Source organism: Metopolophium dirhodum, chromosome 3 (assembly GCF_019925205.1).
Source record: "Metopolophium dirhodum isolate CAU chromosome 3, ASM1992520v1, whole genome shotgun sequence".
Classification (NCBI taxonomy): Eukaryota; Metazoa; Arthropoda; class Insecta; order Hemiptera; family Aphididae; genus Metopolophium; species Metopolophium dirhodum.
In genome coordinates, this window is record NC_083562.1 from 28,429,320 (window position 1) to 28,456,610 (window position 27,291).

A 27,291-nucleotide genomic window follows, 5' to 3' on the forward strand; every position below is an offset into this window, starting at 1 on the left:
GCAATGTCGCGATGTCAGTTGAGCTATAGCTGTATGTGTATTAAAGCTGTGCCCTTGTAAGTTTTTCTCAAAATTGGTGAACATTGGTTTTAAGGTAATCACTTTTTTAAAGAAATAAATAAATTCTGCAAATACAAAATTACATTAATTTATCATTGTTTAGGACTTCAGATGAAATATTTACTTTTTGTAGAGTTGCGGCTCAGACATTATACTATAATATTATATGATTATTATTTATGATGTATCATGATACACAAAACAAAATTAAGAAGTGTACCAGTACCTATTACAAAAGTAAATAAAATATAATTTCGTCCAATAAATAAGTAATAACATAGATACCTACGAGTAAGACAATACACAATACATTTATACAATTATATACCTATAATACTATAATATGTCTATATAATTACTGCTATAATGCATTTTAATTATTTTATTGGCAACTTGCTTTAAAATATTGCTCCAACACTTTTCAGATTGCCACGTTGCCGACAAGTAACAAATTGTAGGTAATTTTAAATTAATAATTACATAAATACTCTCTCGAAATAATTTATTGAGGCCAAAACATGAGATCTAATACGCAATATAATTATTTTTGATAGTGATATTTTTTTCATATTTTTTTATTTTATTCATAATTATTTATTATTAAAGTATGTATAAACAAATCAGTTTTTATGGCTGAATACGGATTTTGCCAAGTATAGGGATTACCATTTTAACATTTATGACTATACAATTTATAAACACTTGAATAATTATTTTTAAAAATCCTGTAATATCTATGTATTTTAACACTTAGTATCCATGTCAATATATCATAATATATGTAAATTGTATTATTGCATCATGAACTCCGCCTTTAGTCCACAGTAAATATTATACTCACAGACAGGGCGGCAACTCAAAAAAAATAAATAAAAATGTGAAAAAGTGACCAATAGTTTTTTTTATAGGTGACTAAAAGTGACTATTTAAATAAGCTCAAGTAATGCAAAAAAACTGTGTATTTGAATGCTTTTGCCCGCATGTCGAACTGTTATTATTACAAGAATCCTTTTTTAAGAGCCACGCATCTAAACTGTATGCTTTCTCATAATCGGATAAAAATATGATTTAATTTGATACACTCCAATAACAAAAAAAAAAAAACATTACTAGTAGACAAATTGGAAATTTTAACAGCATAAAAACCACTTAAAGCTTTAATAACAAAATATAAAGATTTTTATTAGAGAAGATTACAACTAGTCATGATAATACAGTGTGATTCTTTTTAAAGGTAACACTAAATAATTCTGTCCAGTGACATCGGATTAATATGCGGTTTTCGGGAGAGGATAGGGAATACATAAGTACACATTTCTTGATGATTTTTACATTTTTTGATCTTTCCGTGTGCGCATGCGCAATACAACTTGCATTTTTTTTTAAATGGCAACAGGTGTTTTGAATACCAAATTCGGATAGACCGATTTTTTTTAAGTCGATTTGGTCCTTTTTACCATAACTCTAAAATCAAAATTGACTAAATGGCAACGAGTCAAAGTTTCGATTAAAATTATTGAATTTTTCAACAATCATACTAGAATTTTATGAATTATTTTGAAATTTTAAGTATTTTTTTTGTATCTGTAGGTTTGCAGATATTATTAAATCATTTAAATTTAATACAAAAAAAATACTTAAAATTTCATAATAATTCATAAAATTCTAGTATGATTGTTGAAAAATTCAATGGTTATACAATATTACCAGCAAACCTTTTTTTTATTATCTCTACATCAACCACAGAATAGGTGAAATCAGAATGGACATTCTCTAAACCTATTATATGGTAAAATCACGGACTAAGATATAGTATATTATATATCTCAGTTCGTGGGTAAAATTAAATAAACAGAATTTTAAAAATTACATGATTAATTTCGGTTCCTGTCTCGAAACATTATAATAAATGGCTATAAGCGAGAAAAGTGACAGTTTTCGAAATATAGTGACAAAAAGTAATTAAACCTAAAAAAAGTGACAAAAAGCGAGAAAAGTGACAGAATTTCAGCTCTCTACTTATTTATTTGTATCATTTGTTTTTAGACTAAATTAGTAAATTAGACTAAGCAACAACACGGTCGTTGTACTGTGACAAGCAAAGAGAGGTTAGTGCTGCTGCTGCACAATATTGCACCTTGCATCAGACTCGCGGTACAGTCACTTAGTGCATAATGTATATATTTTACACCCTGTTCGATTTTGAATGTTAGATATTCATGTATTATATAACATATTAACATATTGCTACATAATGTATTTGATTATCCATCATAAACATAAAACAGTTTATGTTTATAAACTTGAAATAATACATGTACCTACGAGCGAATAATGATATACAATATATATATTTATATCGCATATATATTACAAATATCGAATGTTAATTGAACATATTGTTATATATTACAAGCAACAAGCTGATAAATGTATGTTAATATAAATTATAACAATATTATACGGGTATAACAATCATAATGTGCCGTATTGAAGTCTAAAATACATAAACTCCTAATAAACACAGTATTATAAAAGCAAACTTTTCATAGCACTGTGTTGAATTGACATAATATGACACTTACATTTCCAAATACAGCAGTTGGTTAAGTGTTGACTAAATACTATTTAATCATGGGGATTGATATATTTATCGAATTAATAAATAAATCAAAATACGTATTGTCGAGTAGTTGTTATTAAATATAATATTTGTTATATCTCAAATGTAATTATTGTTATTTTAATAATTTACTATAGGTAGAGTAATATCAATCATGAGTATTTTTTCAAACATTTAAATAACAAAAATTTGTATCTATTTGTATATATTTAAATACAATTTGAGTACCTACTGAAATTTAAAAGTATAATTTAGCGATGAGAACTAGTACGATTACGATTTCCGCCATTTACCTATATTGTTTTATATTATAATTGGCCATTACAAGAAATTGACATAAACTCATATAGTTATAAGGGCTTATGTCTAAAATGATAGCAAAATATAATTTTAGATAAAAATCTTTTAGCCTAACTATATAACATTAATATAATTTCTCCATCGTTAAAAGCCATTGTGAAAAACTGTCTTTCTTCATTGTTGTTACACCCAATACTAATGGAATTCAAACTGTTTAAAAATATTTATTTTTTAAAAAAACAAAACAAAAAACCGTGGAAGTTTTTCTTCATTAGTTGGTCACTGATGTGTTTAATTTTAATTAAATGATAAATCATTGTATACGAAAAAAGATTCTAATTAAATATTTATATTGCTATACCTACATCATTTATTTTTCTATTAGTAATATAGCAGATTGAACTAATTATTTTCAAAAACCAAAATCAAATCGCCTTTACACTATAATTATTATAATATTATTCAAATCTCAATTGGTAAATTTTCCAAACTAATTCAATAAATAAATAAGTTAAACAAGTTATACCTCCGAATAATTCGTAAAATAGACTGTGGTACTATTATATAGTGTTTCACAAAAATAAAACCTAATAAACATTTTTGGCTTAGTTTCTCATGTGTCAAATATATTATAGATTTTAAGTTTTCAAATTCATATAATATTATAGTATATATAGTTTCTATGGCCTGTAATCAACAAAAATAAAAATAAAAAGTTTTGTTTCTTACTATATGTAGTTAAGATTACTCTCTAAACTTTTCAGGTATCTTTTGAATTTTTCATCAAAATCGGTTCAATAGTTTTTGAGTCTTTAAACTACAACTTTACACACATTGCCTTTCATATATTTTATGCAAGATACCAAGATCTGGAAAACTATCATCACATTTGAAGATTATTTCTGAAAAGAACTGTGTAGCATATTATTATGTAAACCTATATTTGTCGTTTATCGTTTGAACAGCTTACAAAAAAAAACTTATCAAATACATTTTCAATAATTATTAATTTTAAAGAAGCCATAAACAAAAAACTACTTTTTAATAAAACTATTAAATAAATAAATCTATTCTTGTTTCCTCTCTCGGCACTGAATTTGAAATAAAATTATCGACTTTGTATGTGACATCTCATTATTTCTACCACAGAATTTTAGTTTAATGAAATGTCTTTTATAGTAACAATTATAATTATTCACGTCTTCTGGCTGCCTACCCAATTTCATTTTAACTTCGCATAGCAGCTGTGCTCCTTTTATTATAACTATAAGCTCACAGCTGTGATAAAAAAATACTTTACTATAATATAATATAGGTTCACTATGTTATAGATAAATAATTGCTATAAAATGATGAAGTAATATATTCGATTATTATGTCGTGGAAGGTTCGGAATAGTATTGAGAACGTATATATCTACCACACAAATAACTAATAAATTATAGTAATAAACATGTTACACGTTTGTAATGAACCTACATACAAATACAATGTAAAATATAATTTTGTACTAACTAAGTATGCAGCTACCAAAATATTGCACGTTAGCGCTAGCACGTACTTCTTTTAAAGTCACTAAAAATAAAAATATCCGAATATAATACCATAAAAGATGAAAAAGTTTTACATCTACATCATTCGTTGATTGTATAATATCATTTTACATTAGATGTCAAAGGAATTTTTTTCCCTAAAAACAAACACAAAAGAACCAAATGGCTATACCGAGTGGCGAGTTAAACTAATTATGTAGCGTTGTATAAACTGATTATAATGTAAAAACAAACTCGTAAGGAAAACAGACTACCTACTGGATTTAAAACGTGAAAACAAAATAACGACGTCAATTAAAACCTTTAGTGTACTCGCGTATTGTTGTATAGGCTTTATATATTACTATGGAGAATATCCTGGATCATTCAGTCTGAATGTAATAAAAAAAATTATCTCTAGTGGCGTTCGATGTGGTGACATGTGACATATTGACATAATAATATCATTAATATTATATTCATATTGTAACTTTCTAAAGTTAAATTATGTATTTAACAACATTTTAAAATATAGGTATTTGTTATTTTTATTAATTTTTTTATTTCCTTTTTTTTATCGTATTATTTGCTTTACCTAACCAAGATTTATTCAAATATAACTAATGGTTCCGGCTGCGGAAGATTGTATAAACTATAGATCAATAAGTGTAATGCGCAAAATGCATTTCATATTTTAATCATCTGATTATCTTAGAATGACAAATACATACAATTTTTATATAATAATTAAAGAACGCAATTATTTTAATCATGGTGCCGCAGATATAATAATAATACTTTTCTTATAACGTAGGTTTGTTTTTAAATTTAAATTTTTCTATTAAAATATTATAAATTTAATACAGATATTATTATGTATTTCTTTTCAAGTAAAACGAGAAAATTCTCATGATACATTATAAATGCTAATACAATATTGATTTGTTAAAAAAATTCAAACAAGCGTTTACAATATAATCAGGACAAATAAATTGAAATAAATAAACACAAAATGGTAAATGCTAATAGTTAATACCCAATTTACAATTAGGTACTATATCTGAATAGAAAATTAAATTATTACCTACTAAAATATATTCTAAGGTTAAAGTGAAATTAAAATAACTCGACTTCGTTGAGTCTTAGTCAAGTGTATATCTTTGTATTAGCTTAATTTCATACTATAGGTATATAATTTTATCTTGGTCTATTCAATTTACTGTGATCCATTGATTTTGGATTTACAATGATGTGTGTGTGTGTGTGTGTGTGTGTGTGTGTGTGTGTGTGTGTATGTGTGTGTACCTAATATCTAATTTCGTCCAAATTTTAACTTATACAATATCTATAAAAAAAAAAACTGTGCTTATATTTTATTTAGATTTTTTGGTTACGATATGCAATGCAAATCTTGTTTTAAATTTTCAACCTTAAATATAAAAATTGAACATTTTATAAATTTTTAGCAACAAAATATTTTTCAAAAATTTTTGGTTTTGATGAATTTAGTCACATTTTAACTTAAAATGCTTTTTAAAAAATATCGTGTATTTTTAATATTTTCAACTTATATAAGGAACCTTGTATAACATTTTCAATTTTTTTAACCGAGCGAAAATTTTTTTATTGAAAATAATTAAAACAATCGAAATTTTCTTCGTCTATAAATGACTCAAAAACAGTCAAAATATTTTTAAAATTACATGTTGTATAAATCTCTAATATTAAAATTCGGTGAAAATGTCAAGTATCTATTGTCGTTTTTTACAGCATTAAGTATTTCATTATTTACACCAAAAATCAAACAAAATTCGTCAAAAACTGGCCTTGGGTAAAAATCTCCATTTTCCCTTCTATTTTATTACTGTTTTTCCTGACTCTTTTTAAAACTATTGTGAATTTTTTTACTTTTGACCTCCTTTTCGAAAGTACAAACTAGATAGTATAGATTATTCACTTTCTCATAAGATAAGATGTTGAGGTTGAAATTCAAAAGATTTTTACTGCCCAAAAGCGGTGACGAAACACGCACAAAATAAAAAGAAGCACAAATCATTGTAAAATTAATATAGGTACATTCATTGCTCCGCTCAGAATGAAATACGTATGAGGGATTTTATTGTTTTATATTTTCCAACCTTAAATTTGCAAATTATTTCATAGTAAAAATGCATACAATTTTAATTTTAATACTTATGACTTTAGAACAAAAAACAAGATTCCTCTTAAATATTTTTACTTGAGTTAAAAAAAAATTTGCGTCAAGTGTATGTACATTTTTTGTAAAAGTTTGAAAACAAATTTTTTTATAGAAAAATTAATAATAAAAAGAATAATTTCGTTATAAAAACGAAAAATAACTAATTTTTCTTCAACTTTTTTAGTGATTCAGTATATATGTTATAGTTTAAAACATATTAATATTAATGGACTTGAAACTTTTTACTATATATAACGAAATTACGGAAATTATTGTTTTTTATACGCAATGAAATGTTCAAAATATATTTTAGTCTAAATTTAAATTACTTATCCACATTTCAAAAATAATTTGTTTGGCATACTATAGGTAATCCCTATTTTAATAAAAAAAAAATTATCAGTAATTACTCATAGTTATATAAATAAAATATAGATTATATCCTTCTCAATAGAGCCTGTTTCTCTATTTAAAACTGTTTTAATATGCGATGGTTCATCATTGAATTAAAATTAAGTAGGTATACTATGACCAGATGACCTACACGGCTACATTTACAGTACCTTCGAAACCTACTATACAGCAAAGTGTATTACCCGGATTTGTTGATACTTTAAAGTTTTTAGTGATAAAATAACTTAATATTTATTCTTTTTCTATATCTATACTCAACCTTATTGTTTATCCGATAAGAACATAGAAGGTACATAGGTACATAATGTAGTATGCATTCCAAATACCCATTGACGTGCTTGCAGAGTATAGTGATTATTAAAATTGTAAATCAAATGTTTTGCGACAGAAATGCGTTCAGATTCACGGAACAATGTCGAGGAAACGAACTTTGGGAGCAGCATAATGACGGCAGGGATGACGTGTCGCAAGTCCTCAAGAACGTCCTGTCAACGGGAACTCGAACTTACCGACTCATCGTCGGTAAGTTAATTTTTTTTAAATCGCACATCGAATATATTTCTGTGTTTACGCTATAAAGAATATTTAGTAGAATTGATCTATGGCAGATCAGCGATGATACGTGCACCGGGTCGGACGGACAAGGTCGGAACGGTAGCGGAGCAATTAGATCCGGTAACCGGAGGAAGCGCAAATCCAGTGGCAAAGACAAGAACGTCCGGAGACTAGAAAGCAACGAGAGGGAAAGACTGCGAATGCACAGCATCAATGATGCCTTTCAGGTACACTGATATTTTAATGAATAAAGTATAGGTTTATGTTAATTACATCCTAAGGTTATATATTTTATTTTAGAGCAACACAAGCTATTATCAAGAAACAATTAAGTTATTATTTTTTTATTAGGTAATTCATACCTTATTTATAATTCGGAAAATATTAGATGACCGGATATGAATATTATAAATATAAATGTAGAAAATGTAGTCCAGGTTTATTCAAAATTAAAGTTATACATTTTAAATCATTTAAATTGCTCTAATTTTGTAACAATAATTATGTAGGTATTAAAAAGTGTGCGATTAAATAAGGATTACACTGTTATAGTTGATTACGAAGGGCAAAGGCATTACTATATTGAATATGACATATAAAATTATAAAATTAAGAAAGAAAAATATATTAACACGAGTATAAGTACATATAAATTGTTATTAACTTCATAAAATGTATTTCTAGTTTTTAAGGCTTTAAACATAATATTACGATATCATCATATTTCATTGATTTGATATTGTAAGTTCATGTAATTGTTTATTTTTGGCTGAAAATTCTAAAAGCATACAAGTATATTATATTTTTATAAATTATAATATATTATATGTGTAATAAAAAGCGTATAGTAAACATGGTATTTATGGGGGGGGGGGGGGGGGGTGTCAGGAAATTACATGTAGGTATATTATATAAATTATAATATATTATTTTCAATATGATTTGTATACTTTGACTAGACACTATTAATAATTTAGAAATATACAATTAAAAATTCAATATCTTTTTGAAAAATACGTCTTATTATTAAGCCAATGACAATGTTTAAACTTGTATAAATATGTTTTTCCCTACAAATCTTAATTAAATGTTTATTTATAATAGCTAACTAATAATTTAATCAGAAATAACATAAATTAGTTTTTTTTTTACTTAATTTTTAGTTTTAATTAACTGAACACATTTCAACCAACATGGCAACATGAAACAATACTTGAATTCGTACGGTTGTAATTAATGTGCAATGGTGCATGAGATTGGTATTCGCAAAATTCAATAATATAGAGTATAACCTGATCAGTGGGATCACCCCACCAAAATTTGATTCATTTCACTAATCGTCCCGCTAATATAAATATAATTTCATACGTACATTATTATTATTCACATAGAACCGAAATAAAATACGTTCAGAAGAGTTTTGACAATCAAATCCTACATATTATTTTATAACACAATTGACCTGAGTGTAAGTAAGAAACTTAACACAGGACAGGAATACAGTATTATCATGAGGGCACTATCTACAAACTTCCTACGCGCGTATAACATAAAAAACCTACCCAATGCATAGGTACCACATATTGGATATTCACGAGAACTGAGTAGCATAACTCAAGATGATAATATATTCATCAAGTACACTTCTGCGCCATTACATTTCAGCATGTCATACGATATAGGGTAGGTATATGTATATTTAAAATAAATATATATATATTATACCTAATAATACACAATGGCAACCGACTGAAAACATTGAAAACAGTGTAGAAAATGTTCTGTACACGCACTGTGAATAGTAGCCGGGATTCCGTTTTTCACGTGAATATCACAATATAACAATAATGTAGTAATATGTAGAATGTATAATATGATGGTGATTATAGCAATAAGTATTAGCTTGAACAAAGTGAAAAGATCCGCGTGTAGAATAGTGCGAAATGTGTTGTGCGGCGACTTAAACATTGCTGATACTACGTGATTATTATAATATTACTTGGGTATGGATATAATATGCTCAAAGTAGCAGTTCAAGTGAAGCGATTGTTTCGGAAGGCTTTTAGTATAAAAACGAAGAAGAACTGTTTGTTTAAACTTGAAGTGCATCGATGTTGGGAGCGTAGGGTTACAGGCATAACGATGATTTGTTTATGTGCCACGCAGAGGACGAGATAAACGGTTATACACTTCACCAGTTACTATAGTAACATGGGAAAATTAAATTGTTATATATATATATGTGTGTGTATGTGTGTGTGTGTGTATGTGTATGTGTGTGTGTGTGTACATACTACATAAACTAATATATACATCAAGAGGGCGAAAAAAATAAGGATTCTGTAGCCTATCTTTTAATTACGCTAAAACGTTGTATCGGAGTTGTAGTCGATGGACCAGTGAATAACGCCAACGCCCCAGAGAGGTGGAGATTAGAGTACATTTGCTTTTAGCTCCCGTGTGAGGATGCATAACGGTTTTTTTCAAACAGCAATATTTATAGGTACCTTTTAACCTTTATGCAAATTACAAATTGCACAGTATAAAATAAAAAAACATTGTCATTTTTTAGTGTGTTAACCGTTATGTATAATCCATTTAAGTTATAAAACAATAAAACACGTTTTGCATAAAATAAATTACTAAATTTAAACGAAAAATAATATAACGCCAAATTAATAAGTCAAAGCCTGTATTCTTGTTCAAAATATTAAATTATTAGTGGATGAACATGTAATATAATTGTATAGGTATATCGTATGTATACAGTAGGTAGGTATACCAATTAAGTTATCATAAGTAAAAAAAATGTCTTATTACCTAGGTAACTATTTAATTTAATTTTAAGTTTCATTAATACAGCTTATGTAAATTATAGTATTTAAAATTAATTCTCAATTATGTAATTTAGTAATAAATAAAAATGACAATAAGGAATTATAAGGAATCAAATAAAAAATATATATAAAAGGTATACTTCAAGACTTAAGTTATGACTTATGACATTAAGACATATACAATATCTTTTTAAAAAATATGACTTATTATTACGTCACAAAAATAAAACAAGTGTAAAATATATTTCTAGTTATTTATCATACCCAAATTATATTTCTATTGTTTTTCCGTTTTGTTATAAATTAGGTCGTTAATGATACAATCCAGTGATCATTATTATTTAATTAACAATTTAACGCTCAAAAGTTACGTTTAATACGTCATAACTCATAATTCATAATATAAAAGTATTCATGGATATAATTTTTTAATAGTTGCCATAATAAGTTTTATGAGATTAAAGATTTATACTTGCAGCTGTTTTAGTATTTCGTGGTCACTGTAAAAGAAAACATAACAAATATTAGTAACTTAATTTTTTTTTTATTGTTATTTAGTTTAAATAACAATAAAACACGATATTATATAAAATATAACTCCTATAGAGGGGAAGAGCAAGGAGGCCGGTTCCATATAGTTGGGAGCGTAAGGCGAAAAATTATAAGAAGATATAAAATATACAACATACCTATTATAATATGTTAGAATATGATAACGATCGTAATGGTATAATTCATTTGAATTTAATAGTTTAGAGGCCAGTGAAAAATTAAATAAGATTAGAGTATCATACATTCATTATGATATATCATATTATATTATTATACACAAGTACATAATATGTTATTTGTTGTGTTGCAGTCGTCGCTTTATAGGTTTTTAATGCTGTAATTACAGTTCATGATGTTTTTAATACTTTGATAATATCAAATGTGACCCAAGATTAAAAAGGTGGATAAGTGGATGTCGCTCTGCTGTACAGTAGGTTACAAGTAGGTCACTGTAATGGATGGTGTTAAATTTAAATTCAATGATAAAATATCATTGTATAAGAAAAACGATTCTGAGCGAAAACGGTCATAATATGATATTACTAAGTATATTTGATGATATTATTGTGAATAAAGTAATTTATATATTTACTTATTTACGTGGAACCTTGTTTTACATTTACAATCCTTAGCTACAAAAGTTGAACATTTTATAAATTTTTAACTACAAAATAATTATTACATTTTAAATTTGATAAATTTTGTCAAAATTTGAATTTTAAATGCTTATAAAAAAAAATTGTGCCTATGTATTTTCAATATTTTTCAACTGCTATTGTAACCATATATCAGGAGCCTTGCATACAATTTTCACGCTTTTCTACCCAACAAATAAAATTTTATTGATATTTATTGAAAAAAAAAAAAAAAATTGAGAACAGACAATGTCCGTAAACAGCTCAAAAATAATCAAATTATTTTCAAAATTTTATCGTGTATAGAAAATACTAATATAAACATTCAGTGAAATGTTCAAGTATCTACAGTCATACGTTTTTTAATTACAACAAAATAAAAAAATCGTTACACGAGAAATCGAGTGAATATCAAATGATGTAAAAATATGAATTTCAAACGCTCATAAAAATTTAATTTGACTTTCTTGTGGACATTTTTTGATAAAGGTAGATAAACTATGGATAATCTTGTATTACATTTTCAAATCTTAGATTGAAAAAGAAAAATTTTTATGAATTCTCAACTCAAAATAATTTGCTTATTTTCGTGATTTTTGTGTATTTTGTTAATATTTGAACTTTAAATGCTTATAAATAAAAACTGTGACTAAGGATTTTTAATATTTTTCAAATGTCATTGTTAAAATATAGTAGGAGCCTTGTTTTAATTTTTCAAGCTTTTTTACCCAATAAATAAAATTTTATTGATATTTGTAGAAAAAAAAACTAAAAAAATGGAAACTGAAAATGTCCGTAAATAGCTCAAAATAAGTCAAAATATTTGGAAAATGTTATGGTGTATAGAAAAAGCTAATATAAACGTTCAGTCAAAATTGCAAGTACCTACGGTCATTTGTTTTAGAGTTACACCAAAACCCAAAATCGATTTTTCTCAAAAACAGATTTTGCGTAAAAATTTCGGTTATTCCTTAATTTTTCTTTTGTTTTTCATGTCACTTTTGAAAACTACTTGATATTTATACTTTTGACCCCCAAAGTACCAACTAGATTCACTTTCCCATCAGAAAAGTTACTGTTGAAGAAAATCCAAGCACCTTTACTGTCTTAAAAGGTGATAACAAACACAAAAAAAATTTAAAAAAAAAAACACACATCATTGTAAAATCAATACATTCAGCGCTTCGCTCAGAATCTCAAAAATATTTAGAACGAATGTTAACCCTATGTATGCTACTTTCTATAACAATAACAATAATAAATTGAATAATACTATGTTTTTATTATATAGGTATCAATTATTATAATATCAAATTAACAGAAAATATATTTTTCAAAATATATAATAAGTAATTTGCGCTATAAAGTATAAACTTAAAACAAGTACAATTGTACAAATAAAACTGCAGTTTACTCATGAGTAAAAATGTTTCGTGATACGTAGTCGTTGTTGTCTCATATTTATCGGTACTTGATGACATGGCATTTGATACATAGTACACACTGGTGAGTGGTGGGTATATGAACAAATAAATATAGTTGAAGCAAAAAAATGAAGCTTTAACCTAATAGTTAAAAAAGTTAATTTATTTGACTTTTTAACTTATCTAGTATTATTTGATTTTCTAATTACAATAGCTCAAGTTATTTTTTTTACTTTCCCATCATTGATTTAAGTAAATAATTTACAATATCGATATTCGATGATAACAATCGGTGCTAACAATGGATAAGATAATTTTTTATTTTAATATGTTTATATAATATAGGTACCTACCCTAACATATTATATTAATATAATATATTATTATAATACATTTAAACATTTATATAAATCCTGAAATCGAACACAATTTTCACATTTCACATTTTAACATTTTTAACGACTCTTGTTTTCGTACGCTTCCGTTCATTGCTCCCCAGCGGCGATTAAAATCAATTGTTATTTAGTGACAAGATGGCGTTTAATTTGAAAAACGTAGATAAACCTAACAAAAAAAACTCATTTATCGTAAACGAAATAATAATAACATTTAGTCGAGTCACTGAACATATAGATACATCGTATATCCAATTGTACGTAAACGCTGGCGTTTTTAACTTTTGGAGGAATAAAAACAGTTCACTTGGAATCGCATTGTGTACCTATTTGTGTGAAGTACCTAATAGAAGGTATCGTAACATAGGTACTTATAAAACTATGTATTTTAGATCGATGAATATACCAATCTATATACACCAATATGCAATTTTTTTTAATTTCCAAAACGAAATCGTGCCATGTTGTTAATAGTTATATCAGTTGCATATATTAATATATCTATTCCAAAATCGTATTAGTATTAGTTATAAAATATGAATCTAGCAAGATCAGTATTATGCTCATAAACCAATACAATAATCCCCGTACGTTTGTGATGGTATTTTGATCGGAATCATGTATTATAGATGGTGCATGTAGTTTGGAAGACATTTGATTATAATTGTAGAAATTATTAAATTACATTTTCAAGCGGTGTAGCTGTAAACGGAAGTGGAATATAATAATTTCTGGTTCCGGCATCCACGCCGGACCGTAACAAAACAAGTATGATGACATAGGTGCGACAGGCCCTTTAAATAAAACGAATTAAAAATATTGTCGTGAGCTTAGATCATATACTATATTATGATCTTAGGTCGTGAGGTTAATATCTCAACCAAATTAAGAAATCACTATCGAATATGATTATCAATATTATCATACAAGAACAAGATATCAGAAGATAGTTCCACGGATTCAAGTTACTCGACATAACCATGAAATGTATAAGAAATAGTTTGTTTTCGTCAGGGTTTTCAACAAGAATGCTCCCCCCATTTTTCCCTTTGATAATGAATTTATTCAAATTCTATTTTTTGGATTTTTCAAATATACTCTAAAACCATTTTTTTTTTCAAATGAGAACCCTCAGTTTTACTGTAAATTATTTAGTGGATTATTATTTTACAAATGTAGATGTACCTAATTCAAAATTTGACATGAAAAAAGTTTTACAAGAATATAAAATAAATATAATATTTGATCTAGTATTATACTTTGATCATTTTTACAAATTATTAATGTTGATATAGAATATTATTAATCAGTAAAATGATCAAATCACCACAGCCTCCATATATTATAATTACAAACCCATTATTATGGACTTATTATCCTTAGTACAGCACAAAGTTAAATAACAAAAATAAGGTGGGCAAGTGGGTGTCGCTCTGCTGTGCAGTAGGTTACAAGTGGGTCACTGAAATGGATGGAGTTAAATTTGAGTTCAATGGTATAATACTATCATTGTATAAGAAAAACGATTCTGAGCGAAGACTGTCAGCCTATGATATATTGATATTACTAGGTATATATTTTGATATTATTATTGTGAATAAAGTAATTTATATTTAACCTATTTACGTGGAACTTGGTTTTAAATTTTTAAACGTTAGCTATAAGAGTTGAACATTTTATAAATTTTTAACTACTAAATAATTTGTAAATTATCAATTTTTTAAATTTCGTCAAAATTCGAACTTTAAATGCTTATAAAAAAATTATGGCTATGTATTTTTAACTCCTATAGTCCTATAATACTATTGTATATTTAACCATTATTATGTCGTTTACAGTCGCTTAGGGAGGTGATACCACACGTCAAGAAGGACCGGCGGCTATCAAAAATCGAAACGCTCACGTTGGCCAAAAACTACATCATCGCCCTGACCAAGATCATATGTGAAATGAGAGGTGAACTGGATCCATTCAAGGACTCGCAGGAAGGATCTGGTGGTGCGGCTGTGTCCTCAGACGCCACAAACACCGGACCGTCATCGTCTATAGCGGCGGCAACAGCGGCGGCTGCCGAAATCGACAGACGGCTACAATTAGCGTTACAAAACTCAGATGAATCAATGGATCTTTCTTAATCGAAGACGAAGCAGCCGCCTCCGTGGCCGCCAGTCGCCACCATCACAACCGCAAATCCATCGCAACCACCACCAACCATACTTCCATCTTATTATTTCCTTATCCTATACGTTAAAATATTATTAAAAAATGTTTGACTAAATTCAAGTCAGCTTTCTCTGTTTCCGTCATGTCATAGATACCTTTATACACGAATACGTTTTCATTAACGTAAAAGTTACAAAATTAAAACATTAAAAATAACGTACCTACCTATAGATACATATTATAGATGTCCAAATTGACCATAGCTTTTTACACAAAAGGTTATCAATCAGTATCTAGTTTTCTAGCCAGTAAAAAAACCGAAACACCAATACACACTAAACTATTTATAACTATTATTATTATTAATATACTATATTTTAGGTATAGAAAAAAAAATATTATAAGTTTAAGTAAAACGTATAAAATGGCATTATTTTTGGATTCATATTTATAGTAGGTAATATATAAGTATACTATATTTATATTACATTAATTTCTGACGGTCTATGTGACTTAATATCTGTATGCAATACAGTTATGATCTTTACATGAAATAATATAACAATAATATTTTATCGTATGTGATACGAGGCGAAAAATGTAATTTTGTTCGCCTTACCCATATTTGATGTATTCATCAAACTGTGAGACATTATATGGCAACTAGCAAAAATGTGATTATATGTGCGTGTTTATCATGATTTTACCCTTTAAAAAAATAGTAATGGATTTCAAGCTGCTCAAATAAATAATAAAATCCTCATTGATTTTACTCTGGCTCTCTCTATCTCTCTATATGTATTATATATAGGTACCCCATATCCTTAAAATAACACGTCACAACTGAAATTATATAAAAAAATAAAATTTCACAAACACTAATAAAATATTATTGTTATTAATTTATTTATCTCAAAGAAGAATAGAGCCCTATAGAACCTTGCTGAAAGTACGTCTTTGTGAGAGCCTGAATGGCTTGAACATAAAATATAATTATATATTATAATTTATAATAAATAATGAGTAACAGTATAATGTGTTTATTTTTTAGACATATTTTATCTTAAGAGGACGTCAGCGCACTATTTTTTTTCTCTCTCTGGCCCACGCGTAACATAGACAAAACTCATTTACGAAGAATCACTTTTTCTATGTTTTTTAGTAATCTTAGAGTAAAATCATCCATTACAAAAAAGATAGAGAATATTATTTTTGAAGGAATGACATATCGATTTTATATTTTATTGTTATTTGACTTTGTATTCGACTTTCAAAATAAACAAAAAATGTTGTAAATTTAAATTATATCTAAATTGTTTTGAGACAATATTTAGACAAATCGATATGTCATTCCCTCAAAAATATTATTCTCTATATTTTTTGTGATGGGTGATTTTACTCTAAGATAACTTAAAAATATAGAAAAAATGATTCTGCGTAAATGCGTTTTGTCTATGTTGCGCGTGGGCCAGAGAGAGAAAACAAATGGTGCGCTAACATCCCATTAATGTAAATTGTATTATGTTTAAACCATACGTCCATACAACTATTATACAAGCGTGTTTATATAATTATTGTATTATTTATATTAGATGACAAATAATACAGATAAACTGCAATATGTCAGTAAATAGTTATTAGTTAACTAATATTTAATTTTATTGATTTATAAATAATACTTTAAAACACTTATAACATATACACATTGCTTAAGTCAATATCTTGTATAATACCTTTATTATTTATAAGACCCATGCCGGATTTTGAACTCTAGGTCCTGGGGGTCCCAGGTGTAAAATAACAATTTGGGGCCCCTTAAAAACATGCTATTAGGATTCTTACTTAATTTTATTAAAAAACAAATGTATTATTAATTATGACGTACAGATATTTAAAATAAATCTTTAGCTGTCCAAATTATCATTTAAATATTACTACAGCTCTAAAACATGATCATCATCTGCGCGCGGTACGATATGCTATTATGTTTATGCCGTTTATGATACATTCGATATACATAATGTCGGAGGTGCTATTCCAAGTCAACGGGGTCCTAGTGCAATGCACTGTTTGCAACAACATAAATCCATAAGGGTACCTATATAATACAAGGTACCTAACTCATATATACCTACTGGCTACTAGTCTATGTATGATGAAAGCTTTTATTACACATATTTTATTACTTAGAATAACATTTAGCTTCAAAACTGTTTATTTTTAACAGCCATACATATTATGTTAACTGTCTTTATCTTACATAAGTTACATAAAACATAGTGATGCTAACATATTTAATGTGGTATAATTTATTGTTAGCAAAAGTCAATAAAAATAAAATTTTTTCTAAGAATATGTAAAATATGATAAGCCTTATAAACAAATCAATAAATCTATTATTATTATTAATATTAATAAATTAATCAACAATTATTATACATGTAAATCGAAATATTGTATACTACCTACGTGGCTACGTCCTATATACTAATTTATTTTAATTTAGACAAATACCGAATAAAATTAATCTTTTTTAATTCTTTTTCTAGAAGTGTCAATATTATTAAAGAATGATTTAGTTAAATCATATTTATGAATATTTGAAATGCGTTTAATACATTTTGCTTGATATAAATTAAATAGATGACGAGCATGCTTAAAAAATATATATCTTTAGAAACTCCTGCCCATCGCCTAATTAATAACAGTCCAATATTATTATCTATTACATAAAAATGTTGATTATATACTATGAAAACTTTCATTAAGTAAAATTAACGTTTTTTTTTATCAAATGTAAATTTATACTTTTTATGTACCTATTTATTTTCTATGTTATTAATAACTAGGTGTTCATACACAGCTGAGAGCTGGTTTCAACTTTTAAACTCTTATTATGTAGTGGGTGTACTAATTATAAAAATGTACGTTATAACCACGATGTATCCTACTTTATTGTGGAATAATTTATACTTATTATAGTGTTGGTATTATGTAATAAATCAAATATAATTTAAATAAATATATTGTTCGCAATATTATTCCTATATAGTCAAATAAATATTATATTTTTGTTGAACACAAAAAAAATCGTATTCATTTTATATCTCCTACTTTTAATTATGTATTATAGAATTAAAGGTACAAGGTACTGCAGCATATACATTATACTTACCTAATATATAATTATCCAATGAAAAATATTGGTAAGTATTCATTACCATGCAGATATTTTAGTATATACTTTTTAATAAAATGACCCATGACATGAAGTGTAAACCATCATATATTATATAATAAAACATCATTAGCGCAACTAGGGTTAAAATTCTGGGAGGGGGGGGGCTAACAAAACTATTTATTTAAAATAATCCATAGGGGGCTTATATCTAAATAAATAAGGGATATTTGGGGGGGGATAAATCTTAGTCAGAAGGGGAGGGGATAAGCCCCCCCCCTAGTTGCGCCAATGTAAAACATACCTACAAGTTCATAAGCAATTAGCTCTTTACAGACAGTTGTGATGCATCTTACTTCATCGATTTATTTCAAATATGTTGAAGCTATACAACATCTACCTATGTTATTTAAATGTATCCTATACTAAACGTAATTTCATTTCATAACTCATAATCATTATTTAGTATTATAATTTCCTAAGACATAATGTATATGAGTTAAAATACCTTTACTACTTGCGTCTTTGATAGTTGTTTTTAATATTCAGTTAAATATATTTAATATAAAACATTTGTTTTAGAATATTAATAGAATATCCTTAAAAGTTAAACTGAGTATACTGAGTACTGGGTGTTTGTAATTCGTGTAAAAACTCAAACCAGGATTTCAAATATAATAAATAAAATTATATTGATCAATGATTAAATATTTTAGATTCTGAATTTTGACTCATAGTCTGAAATGATTATTTATTTTACAACGATGTGTGTTTTTTTTTGTGTACTTATACACATCATACGATAAGTAAAACTTTGTTGTACCAATGCCAAATACAAAATATTATCTCAATAATTGCACCACTCGGTCCCACCTACTGTTCTACATTTCCGTAATGCGTTATATGTTTATACCTAAATGCGGAGACAACGCAGTAGGTGTAATACTGTAATGTACATACAATCAGTATCGTGGCCAGATATAGGGGGGTTGTTAAGGTTTAACCCCCCCCCCCCATATTACCTTTACCCCCTAATAGATGTAATATTTATATTTAGAAATATAGAAAACTACAAAATCATTTTAAAATTAAAAATTTGATAAATGTTGTCAAAATTTAAGTTTAAATGCTCATAAAAAAAATTGTGCCAATTATGTATTTTTAATATTTTTCAACTACTTATATTGTAACAATATATCGGGAGCTTTTTATTAATTTGTCAGGCATTTAAGCATTTTATCCAACAAATAAAATGTTTTTGACATTTATAGAAAAAAATAAAAAGTGAAAATGCCCGTTAACAGCTCGAAAAAAGTAAAAAAAAAATTGAAAACTTGATCAAGTATAGGAATTGATAAAATAAACATATGAGATCAATTTCAAGTGTCTACGATCATTAGTTTTTGAATTACAACAAAATAAGAAAAACTACTTGAAAAATCGAGTGAATATCCAATGTTGTAAAAAATTTAATTTCAAACGCTCACATTTAGTAGCATCGAAAAAGAAGAATATGGAAGTCTGTATGATTTCATTAATGCCAAAAGCTAAGAGTGAAAAACACTGGCAAATCAGTAATGGAATTTAATCATTTTATTTTATACTAGCCGACCCGGCACAGCTTCGCCCGTGATTGGTTGTTTTTTTTGTTTTCGGACGATGATACGTATAATTTTGTATTCAAATTTTATCGTTTAATGTGATCGGCAAGTAAATATAAGAAACAGTTAATGAAAACGTATTGAAATGTTTCTAGCGGTATTAATGGTAAATATATTTTTATAGCAGAACCCATGTACTTCATTACCCGTAAAAAATCGCAAATCTTAAAAAATTATGATTCCTCAACTATTTTTGGGTGTAACTTACAGCAGCCTGCATTAAGTGCAACTCAGCCACCCTGGTAGGTAAACCGACTACGTCGGATCGCGGATAAAGAGCAACTCTTTCACCAATCACGTTGGTAGGCAATGTTCAATAATTCGATTTGATGCAAGCTTGTACCTGATCTGCCCAATTCACCAATGGCAACCGATAATAAATAAACACAAATTTATACTGTTGACTGTAGTCTGTAACCAATGGGAACTATTAATAAATTAAAATTAAATTTCCTATATGAACTTCAATGTTCCTGTTTGAGCACCTAATTTAAATTCGAATTTTGGCAAATCCTTTCTTATTGCACGATGAAAGTATTAGAAGAACCACTATTCCAAACTTCAAGTTCGTACGTTGTATAGTTTTTGAGATACAGCGATCAGTGAGTCAGTGATATTTGGATTTTAGGTATATGATATATATATATATCTACCATTAAATAGAATTTTTCATCATCTAAATTTCCTATTTTGAATTTTACTGTTTTTTTTTTCAGATGCTAACCGTGTGTCTGACTCCACGGTCATATAATTAACAGTAGAATAAACAAATTTTATTTGTTGGGTAAAAAAGCTTGAAAATTTAATAGAAGGCTCCTAATTCATTGTTTCAAAGACAGATGAAAAATATTAAAAATCAATAGCCACAATTTTTTTCATAAGCATTTAAAGTTTAAATATTGACAAAATACGTAAAATTCACGAAAATGTGCAAATTATTTTGAGTTAGAAATTCATAAAAATTTTTTTATTTAAATCTAAGATTAGAAAATATAATACAAGATTCCTCATAAGATTGTCTATCTTTATAAAAAAAAAATGTCTACAAGCAAATCAAATTAAATTTTTATGAGCGTTTGAAGTTCATATTTTTACAAGATTGGATATTCATTCGATTTATCATGTAGCCTAACCTCATGTATGTCTAACCGATTTTGTGTAAAAATTTCCGTTTTTCCTTAATTTTTTTGTTTGTTTTTCCCGGCGTTATTGAAAACTACTGGGAATTTTAAATTTTGACAACCCCAATGAACCAACTAGATTTAATTTCCCAACGAACAAGATGCTGTTGAAGAAAATCCAAGTAGTTTTGCTGCCCCAAACGGCAAACGGTGATGACAGACTCCAAAATTAAAAAAAAACACATCAGTGTAAAATCAGTCGCTCCACTCAGTATCTAAAAGTTATAACATTAAAATTTATACTAGAAGTGCAGCCAAAAGAGGTAAGTATTATATTATCGTGCCTACTATAAAGTATAGCAAGGTTAGGCAACTCAATGTTACTAGAGGGGCAATTTTTGGGATCAAAAATCTAGCGGGTCAGAGAACATATAAAGCAAAAAAAAAGTTATGTTAACTGTGCTTCTATAAATAATATAATATTCAGACATTTAATATTTCAATATTATATAAGAATTCATATATACGTTTTACGATAAACATTATATCGATTTTAATAATTTCATAAATATAATAAAATAAAATACAGACAAATCCTAGCATTTTATATTTTTATAAAATAATTTGAAATGTAGCACGGGCCAATTAAAAATGGTACGCTGGCCGCCAGCTGACCATCCCTCATTTACAGGTATTAACAGGCATGTTCAGATTGGGTGAGGGGGGGGGTGTCTCTGGGTCAAAATTGACCCAGGCACCCGAGGATCAAATAATCAAGGTTAGGTTAGGCCCCTTTAATATGTTGATATGAATATTTTGATAATTTTTTAACAGTAAATATAGGTAATAAATTTAGGTACCACGGTCAAGACGTAGTCGAAAATATACCAGATGTCTAGGCATCTGTATATGTCGTTTATGGCTTTATAATTCACTCCAGCTATCAGAGCTATGCTTCTGTTTTTATTTGTGGTTATTCAGTGAAATGTCTTCTTTTTAACTGTGTATTTTATTTGAGTTTTTGGCAAAACTATATGTTTTTTCCCAGGAAACAGTTTTCGTCTACGACAATCGAAACGGTACCAATATTACATATTATTTTCATAATCTATGTATATAATATATATCTGGCATATACCACTCACTCAATCAGTCATCGCTACATCTCATAAACTACAAAACGTGCTAACTTGAAATTTGGGATAATGGTTCCTCTACCTACTGATATTTAATGATTGATTGATAATATGTAACAGCTAATAAGAAGGGATTTTCTGATATTCACATTTTAAAGAGGTGGTGAAACTACAGTGGCGGATATCCTATACTCAAGCGTATCCGTAGATACACTTTATAACTGGGTGGTCATGGACAAAGGTTGATAACTGGGTATAGTGGGTTATGACCCTAAACTAATAAGAAAAATATGTTTTATGATTCGATTTCTTACCTGTCTTGAACCCTTTTCTTGCTTTGCCACACACCGAAGATGAATATTCTCAGAGCTCAGGAAATGCAGAGGAAATAGGAATCGTATACTCGTAATAAAATTATTTATTTGATAAAAGCTTAAAAGACACACGCGTAGAAACGATTTTAGTTTATAGGCCAAGTATGGCCTATGGAGAAAGTTAAGCCTCTGTGGGCAAAAATAACGTTGTATCCACGAGTGGACACTAGAACACTCTGGGCGTGATGATATGTTTTGGAGGGGCGTTTTATTTTGTGTTTTTTGTTATTTAAATTCAAAAATGGCTGTAGTATTGATATTTATTGGTTTGATGCCTTCCCGTGATATAATTTAACCAAATAGTTCTATTTTATATTATTAAAGAAAGAATATTTATTCGTTTTTAATGAAAAATTAATTGAGTCTAGAATTTTAAAAGCTTTTTCTACATTTCATAATGCATCATCAAAATCTTTACCATAAGAAATTAAATCATCTATATCCATATATTACCAACGATTTGTATAACAATGAGGAAAAAGATTTATTTAATTTTCTCTAGAAAATCGCACTACTGCTTTTAAATCCCTGAGGCAATCTGGTAAAAGCAAGTTTATTTAGGTCTTCGAGTCTAACTGTTAATTTAAAATATCCACTATTTAGGTCTAAAGGAGTGAAGTATTCTGATCCTTCCAAGGATCTTAGTAAATTCGCTGTCCTTGGTATAAGGTACTGATTTGTTTCAACTCTTTCATTTAATTCTTTATAAGAAACTACAAGTCTGTATGATCGCTTTTGTTTTTTCTTACTAGAAATACAGGTGCCGCGAATTTTGAAATTATTGGTAGTATTATTCCGGCGTTTAGTAGTTTATCTAACTAGGATTTTAATTCCTCCCTTTGTATTGAAGAAACTCTATGTGGTACATTACATTTTGGGACCGTATAATTTGGTTTCACAGTTATTACACAAAGTTCAACGTTTGCTGGTTTTATATTAGATGTATCACTAGCAAATAAATGAATATATGTTTTTAATAGTTTTATAACTAGTTAATGTTTAAGCTGAGAATGGGAGATACTTTTATCGGAGTACCTTCACAATCAGTAATTATTTCTTTTTGATTTGATTCGCCATTAATTACTTTGATGTCATTATTTATGGAATCGTTTTTTAAATACTGTGTTTGTTTAACCGTTTTATCATGAATGTTATCGCCTTCCATTAATGTATTTTTGTCACAATTTGTATTGTCTATTTTAATGGGTATTGTTGAGTTACTAACAAAAACGTTTATTTTGTCTACTATATTTTCAATAGAAATTAAATTGTTTGTTGAAATATATTTAATTGGAATTTTATTTGATTTTAGTGTTGACTTTGTGTCTGGGATCCAATGTGTATTATTATTGACACTATATAATACGATTAGTGGTCTATCGCTGTTATTGTTATCGTGATATATAATGCCTGTTTTTTTAGTATCATCGTAAATATGTGTACTATGGTTATACTGATTAGCAATTACAGCTAATTCGTCATCTGACCATTAATAGTTTGGAAGTTTTGTTAAGTTTAAAATATCCAAGATTGAAGTAATTTTATTTGGTTTGCCGTCATTTAAAGCGTTAAAAATCACATATATTCCATAATTTCCGTTCCCAAGAACATTTTCACCAGGCTTATAATTACCAATTCATTAATTTAGAGTCTTGGTGTTTAAACATTGCAAGTTTTAATTTTTGAATTGAATTTTTAATATCTTCGATTTTTGGTTTATGAAAATATCTAATTTTTGTAATTAAGAAATAAATTATACGATTTTTTAATTTTATTGGTATTGTTTCACCTACTTGGGGATTCAAATGCGTTAAAAGAGGTGCTGCGTTTCCGAATATGGTCTTTATAGTAGCCGCGATTCCTTTGCTCATTTTGCAGCCGAAATACAGTGTGCCGATGAATAGGAGGAGTCTACGTTAAGTAAATCTATATTCTCTTTTTTTATATTATTTATATTTGAGTTTCGTATTTATTAAAAGTTTTGATTATAATCCAGTTATTTAATGCAAGTGTTTGATTTTTGAAATTAATATTTGCTTTATGTTCATGTACAAAATTGTTTCCTATTATTATTGCACATGATAAATCTTTAACTACATGCATAAGAATATTGAAATTATAATTATTAATAGTAACATCTATGTTTTTAAGTAATATTGTTATCCAGTGAATTTTCATAAAATGTTAATTCTGGTCCTTTTAGGAAGACTACAATATATTGTGCTTTATTTTCCGTTGACCAACCATTTATGTTTGCTACTCTTTCATATTTGTTTAAGAAAGAGTCAATGGTTTCTGAGGTCTATCCAGAAAAAGTCAAGGGTTTAATATAAGGTCTTTTATTATCCATGTCGTTTATGTCTCCTTGAGTATACAGGTTTAAAATGTTGTTTTACGAATTCAGTGAAATCCTTTGGTAGGAATTCTTCGTTTAAGTATTGGAAAAGTCTAGTGTTTAATTCAGCAACGGTACCTACCTGTAGTAACCAGTCCTCTCTTATTTAATTCTAACACTAATTGAGTATGGTCTAATTTATTAATGGAATCTGCTGAAAAAATAGACGGAAACTTTTCTGAACAATCGTTATTTGAATCGTTAGACATGAGTTTTTTTAATATCACGAAAAAAAAACTTTATAAGATTATAAAGATCTTTATTTTTTTTTTTTTAATTAGTTGTTATCGCAAAAGAAAGCCAACGAGTTGGGCGCCACTTTGTAATAAAAATGAAGGTAGATATGAATAAGAATGAAAATTAACCTAGGTAATCTTTCATTTGCATGACCTTTTCCTGTAGGAGGAAGTATTATTAAAGTGGGGTCGTGAATCCTATAACCTAGACCAGGGATCGGCAACTGGCGGACCGCGGTCCGGATCCGGACCCTGTCAAAACATTGTACTTCATCTTCATTATGTTATTTTCTGTAATAGTATTATTATTAATACAGACATTTATTTAATTTAATTTATATTTGTTTGGTTCGACATACATCTGTGAGGCATCGTTTTCAAAAATTAATTTTTTGAAAAACAAATATCGGACAAAATTAACAGACTCTCACCTTGAGGACACATTGCGCATAAGCTGTTCTCCACGAGTTCCCGATTTCAAAAAGCTGGCTAAGGAAAATAAATGCAATTTTTCGCATTAAATAATTTACTATAATAAATATATTTTTTTTCATACTTTTAATTTTGTAATTATTAATATAAATTAATTGTAATAACTGAATAATTATTTTTATTTTTATACTGCTATTTTTATTATATAAAGATTTGAAAAAGATTTTTTTCACTGGACCTCATTGATTTATTATTTTAATCTTTAGGACTCCAATAGAAATTACTTGCCGACCCCTGACCTAGACAGTTAATTTTCCGATAGAGATAAATAATTTGGTGATTCAATTTCTTACCTGTCTTGAACCCTGAAACTCTTTTCTTGCTCTGCCACACACCGAAGATGAATATTCTCAGGGTTCAGGAAATGCAGAGGAAATAGAAATCGTATACTCGTAATAAAATAACACTTATTTTTATTTGATAAAAGCTTAAAAAACACACGCGTAGAAACGATTTTAGTGTGCCCACGAGTGGACACTGGAACACTCTGGGCGTGATGATATGTTTGGAGGGGCGTTTTATGCTATTTTTCAAAGGTCAAATTGTTCCTAGCGTGTTATTTTTTTATTATCTTATAATTTTACAATCGTTGTTATAATTGAAGATTATTTTAATGTAAATAGTACATCTGTGGGAAACAGTACTGTGTATTTTGTACAAAATGTTAGTGAGTATTTCTAATAATATAATTTAATGTTTAATACGATTATTTGCTTGACATTTCAAATATGTAAATATGTATAATGTACTGATAGTTCATATTATGATCAAAGATTATTTTAATGTATATAGTACATCCGTGGGAAATAGTCCTTTGTACTTGATACATAATGTTAGTGAGCATTTCTAATAATATAATTTAATGTTTAATAAGATTATTTGCTTGACATTTCAAATATATAATAATGTAAATATGTATAATGTACTGATAATTCATATTATGATAAAAGATTATTTTAATGTAAATAGTACATCCGTGGGAAATAGTACTTTGTACTTTGTACATAA

General features: G+C 27.6%; 1 protein-coding gene across 1 annotated transcript in view; it reads left to right on the top strand.

Annotated features, from left to right (window-relative positions):
* The window catches only part of LOC132940736 (protein dimmed-like), a 44,376-nt gene extending 25,609 nt beyond the window's left edge, over nt 1-18,767 (top strand). The window contains exons 2-4 of the mRNA XM_061008465.1: nt 7,518-7,651; nt 7,738-7,911; nt 15,366-18,767. Of these exons, the coding sequence (XP_060864448.1) occupies nt 7,520-7,651; nt 7,738-7,911; nt 15,366-15,662 (603 nt within the window). The 5' untranslated portion in view covers nt 7,518-7,519 and the 3' untranslated portion in view covers nt 15,663-18,767. The remainder of the gene's footprint in view (nt 1-7,517; nt 7,652-7,737; nt 7,912-15,365) is intronic.
* The last annotated feature ends 8,524 nt before the right edge of the window (nt 18,768-27,291 follow it).